Consider the following 5171-nt stretch of genomic DNA (forward strand, 5'->3'; position numbering starts at 1 on the left):
AAGGACCTTCAGAGGCAAACCACACAAGCTGGCAAATGCATGTTTTGGGTTTTTTACCTTCTCTTTAATGACGTACCACAAAAAAAAGCAAGTTGAAATATATTTTTCTCCAAATATATATATTTTTATAATATATAATCTTAGTTAACTCAAGTATATACATTGTATAATAAATAATGCTTATAAAAAGAGAAATTTTCTGAATATAAAATAAAAAAAAATCGACCTCTACAACTTTATACAAAACTTTGGATACAGCAGATTGATGGAAAAAGATCTTCCATTCAGTGCTAGAATACCTGGCTACAGTAAAATAATTACAAGGCAATAAATGTTCTATTTAATATTAAATACCTTTTCTTGATTAAAAAAAACCAACCAAACAAACAAACAAAGGGATTTTGTTTAAAGTCAGGTACTTAGAGTCTTTCCAGACACAGAATTTAATATATACTTTTAAATAGAATGCATATCAGAAGACGGCTTATTTCTGAATCGGGGAGGTTCCTTAGAGCTCTCCTGTGATCTGTGGTTTTAGAAAGCTCCTGCTGCTTAGGCTGCCTGAACCCAGGAGCTCTTCATCGTGCTCTGCAGAGGAGGGACTGAGAATTTTTCTCCGATTCTCTCCAGCCACAGGTTCAGGCGGCAGGGCCACGTTCTGTGCTCCATGTGGGGGGTCCTTCACCCATTTTATTGCTCTTTGCAGTGTCATGTACCGCTCTTTCCCATGGACCAAGAAGCAAGTGGAGTAGAAGATGCAGCTTTAATGGTTTAAACTTATTTCTATGTTAAATCACTGATGCGTGAGAAGTAGCATTGGAACATGGTTATGGGACCCCCAGGACAGAGTAATACCTTTTTTTTTTTAATTTCAAGGGTTATTATGCCGTAATCCCCAAATGAGGGGGCATGTGGTCAAGGAGGAGGATGCAGCCTGGGGAGCAGGTCGGGGGGCGAATGCTGATTCTTCTGCACTGAGATGGGTCGTGGGATGTGTGTGGCCACACCTGGGGCCTAAATCCCTGTTAATGGTGCGGAGCTTCTGCTTGACGTGGACTCCTCATGGATTGCTGATAACTCCAGAAATCCTAGGGAAAGGAAAGGGTCTGCCTGGGACTGTGCTGTCAGATAAAGGTCTCCCTTCCCCGTCTGCCCTTCCCGGCTCTTGCTGGATGAAGTGGTTTGAACAAGTCAGTCTGATGGGGGTAGGCTGATGAGAAGGCTTGGACAGAAATTTCCTCTTGCCATGGCTTGTTCTCTGTCCATTATTGATGCTCAGAGATGGTGTAGCAGCTTGCCTGGTGGGTACCCTGTCCCTAGAGAGATGCTCTGAGCTTGCTCTGGGATATGAAGTATTAGGGAACACTTAGTAAACGGGTGCATCAACTGGGTGGGTCTGCCCAGATCCTTAAAAATCTCCCTTGGGCAGCTGCATGGCAAGGAGGCTGCTGGAGTAATGATGCATCCTGCTAGAAGAGGTGGCAGCCTCACCACGTGAGATCTGCTCGTACCCTGGGCCAAATGCCAGAGGATCAGCTCTGGGCTCTGGTTTCCTGCCATCCTCCTCAGGGGGATTATAGGAGATGATTTGGGGCTGCGGGGGGTATGGAGGGCAAAGGGGAGGTGAAAGAAGAGACTGGCTGTAAGGCTCGGTTCGCATGCTCAGACAGGTTTGTTTCTCCAACTTCGTCTCCTCGGAGCAGGAGGGAAGGAGCCTGGCTGGTGTGGGGACTTGGCTCCTTTCCTCCTCCTCACCATGTCCCCAGCAGGAAGGGGAGCCTCTATTTGCTCAGCTTTTGCTGAGTGAAATTCATTTCCACCTGAAATCCCCGTAGTGGCATCTCCATGGGCCAGAACTCCGGAGGAGGACAGAGCTGGAAGCTCAGTGCATGCTGTGTTAGCAGCACACTGACCGGTGTGGCCATGCCTCACTTGGACCTCTGCTGTCCCCGCTTCTCCCCAGATAGTCTGTCGCACCCAACAGCCCAAGAGAAGTCAGCAGATCAGCGATCTAATGTGTCTGCAGCGCCAGGTCTGGCCTTGGACCGCCTTGTGTGGGTGAGATGCCGAGAGCCTTCTCTGCAGTGCTGGTACTGGCTACGTTGAGGGTGTCTGCCCTGACCAAGGACGTTAGGATTTTTTTATGCCATCCTCTGAAGTGTGAGGCCACCATGTGGGGGGTGATCACAGCATTGATGGACCTCTCGGCCCTGCTCTGGAGCAACCTCCCATCAGTTGGAGACCCACCTACGTTTACTTGCAGGTGTGGACGTCATAGACGCGTATGCACTCCTGGCAGCTCACGTAGCAGCACCAGTGGAAGATGCAGTGACACTTCTCCTTCCGTTTCTCAGTCCTGGTGTTGTGGCCACGACCGCAGCACAGCAGGTCGCAGCCATCGATCCCGTGGGAGGTGACGTTGCATGTTCTGTCCCTCGTCCCAAAGGAGCCCGTCTCTGGGTTGGGCTCACAAAAATTGGGAGAGTTCTCATAGTAGACCAGATCCCGCTCTGTTGGTGGCTTGAAAAGAGCATACTTGGCCCTAAGAGTTTCTACCCATCCCCGAGATTCTCGGTGCTTTTCAACCACCATCTCAGAGGCGCTGTCGTATTTATCCTTCAGGTAGTCACCAATTGCCCGGAAATCAGGCTGGGCCCACCAGCAAGTCTTGACCTCGCAGCTTCCCGAGAGACCGTGGCACTTGCACTTCAGGTGCATGTGATCCAGGATGGTCTGTCCGGGGGAGAGAAAAGAAGGCGGTCAGCAGCAGCTTACGATGCCCAGCATTTGCTTTCGATCACCCGCCTTTGCTACCTGGTTTTAAATGTCTGATCTGAGCTTGGTCCTGACAGTGTAGGCTAGTTATAAATGCATGGGACCTTTGGTGTGTAGCAGAAACATCTACGGGTGTTTAGATGGAGACGTCGCAGTAGAAAATCATGACTGAGATGGGCAGCTGCTCCAATCATCTAACCAGTCCAATCTAATCCAACCTAATCTAATCCCAAGGTCTGATCCTTTCAATGGGGTCCTCCCTGTCGTGTGTGTGGACAATCAGAGCCCAGAGAAGGTGAGGGTTGGAGGATGTCTCTCGTGCATGTGGATGTAGATGGATCCCCTTCTCCTAGCTTTGCTAACAACACTTCATTTTATGCCCCAAGTCTGACAGTTTGCACTAGAAAGTGAAAGAAATTGTGACTCTAAGGACATGATGCTCTCTCTTCCCAGAAACTTCCTCTGTGTGGAGCAAAGTAATTACTGATTTTTGTTAAAATGACTAGAGTTTGGTTTTTTTTTTTTTTTTTACAGGAAGCTGTCACTTGTTAACACAACTTAGAGACTCAAGCTTCGGCCCTTCCACCTCTGCCTGTTGTGGTATGGAAAAGTGATATCTGGTGTTTGCTTCAAGCACTGTTTGAAAGATCTTGCTGTAACACAGTTGAAGCGTGCTGGGTTTGCAAATGATCTAGAGCAGGCAGTGGCCAGGTACTCGCTGGCAGCAAGAATAGAACAGAATATTTCATTTGGAAGGGACTGACAGCCATCATCTCCTCCAACGAGTCACTGGGTGGGACAGTGTTACAGTGGGGAGCATGGAGGAAGAAGTAGCTTGGGAGGAAAGTCTTCTTCACTGTTGACCTGGGGTCTTGGGCAGTTGAGTTGGGTTCCTATGTGCTGCCTTGGGAGATGTTTGTGCTGGTAGCAAGGCATGTTTTAGCTCTTCTTAACCCGCCACCCATCTGTTTGGAGAGAGTGGAAATGCTGTGCCCTGGAAAATAATCCTAGAAAGCTCCTGCCTGGGCGTTATTGTGGTCCCATTACATCAGGGGGAGCCAGATTAGGCCATCCATGCAGGCGTGGATGACCAGCTCTGGACCCGCTGAGCACTCACCGTCCTGCCAGCCTCATTGTTGTGTCTGTTCATGGCCGAGCGGGCATCCGGACGGTTCTCTCGGGCATCTGCGAATTCCCGGGACACCAGCACACCGAAGTCAGCGTCCTCACTGCATCCCCCCCATTTCCAGCCATCTCCTGGAGGTCCTTTGTGGTGAGAGTCACAGCCGCAGATCGTGGACGTGCCCTCAGCACAGGAGCGGGTTACAGCGAAGGCCACCCCTGCTGATGCGATGGCATGGACAAAGGCAGACTCTCGCGTGGCTGGAAATAAACAGAGTCCATGTGGTTATCAGTCAACATAACACGTTCGTTTTCCTTCCCAACCTCCTTCAGCATCATCTAAATCTCATTAAAATGCAAAAAGTTATTTTATTAATTTTTTAATGAACATTTTCTGAATCAGGTGCTGCTGGCATCACCTTCGGAAGCATGCGGGCAAGAGTAGGTGGGAGAGAAGTGCGACTCCAGCTCTGTGTATCACAAGTGCAGCATTTCCCCCAAATACAACGGGTGCAGGATTTGATCCAGCACAGGTGCCCATGGGTGCACAAAAAGTCAGTAAGAGCTTTAGAGGCCTCAGAAGAAAGTTGCTGGAGTAATACCTGGTCTGGAAACCCAGAGAGGGACTCCGTGCCTGGAGTTAGTCCAAGGGGAGATGAAGCAGCTCATACACATGCTGAAATGAGGAAAGGTTTCAGATGATGCAGGGCAGACAACGGCAGAGCAAAGCCTAAGAGCTAGTGATTACCGTTAAGTGTATCAAGACTAAACAGCGTGTGACTTTACAGCAGCGGAATAAAACCAGCTGAGGGCGTGAAGATAACCTTGAAGTTGCTCATTAATTACTGAACAATCCCGGAGGAAATCAAAGCAGATGAAACTCGAGCCTCTTCTTTGTAACTGTTGACATGCTGCAGGTACACAGTTGCAGTGAATGAATTTCGGCAGGCCCGAAGGAACAAAGCTGAAGGAAGTCCTGAAGGCATTGAGTGCTGAAAAAAGGGTGAAATAAATAGCCCAGGGTGCCTAGGTGGACTGGGATCTGGGAACGGGAGCGTGTGTGGATCCTCTGTGCCTTATGTTGTGTCAAGGCAGGTTTATGTTGGACATTGGGAAAAATTTCTTCCCCGAAAGGGTTGCCAAGCACTGGAAGGGGCTGCCCAGGGAAGGGGTCGAGTCCCCATCCCTGGAGGGATTTAAAAGCTGGGCAGACGAGGTGCTTAGGGCCAGGGTTTAGTGGTGGGATGGCAGGGTTAGGGTAACAGTTGGGCTTG

At 49.2% G+C, this 5171-nt stretch overlaps 1 protein-coding gene across 1 annotated transcript in view; it reads right to left on the minus strand.

Annotated features, from left to right (window-relative positions):
• Window positions 1-2253: 2253 nt before the first annotated feature.
• Window positions 2254-5171, minus strand: part of WNT3 (Wnt family member 3) — a 58472-nt gene continuing 55554 nt past the window's right edge. Inside the window, exons 3-4 of the mRNA XM_009638506.2 lie at window positions 3893-4158; window positions 2254-2733 (exon numbers count right to left, since the gene is read on the minus strand). Coding sequence (XP_009636801.1) covers window positions 2254-2733; window positions 3893-4158 — 746 coding nt within the window. The remainder of the gene's footprint in view (window positions 2734-3892; window positions 4159-5171) is intronic.

Source organism: Egretta garzetta, unplaced genomic scaffold (genome assembly GCF_000687185.1).
Source record: "Egretta garzetta isolate BGI_Z169 unplaced genomic scaffold, ASM68718v1 scaffold745, whole genome shotgun sequence".
Taxonomy (NCBI): Eukaryota; Metazoa; Chordata; class Aves; order Pelecaniformes; family Ardeidae; genus Egretta; species Egretta garzetta.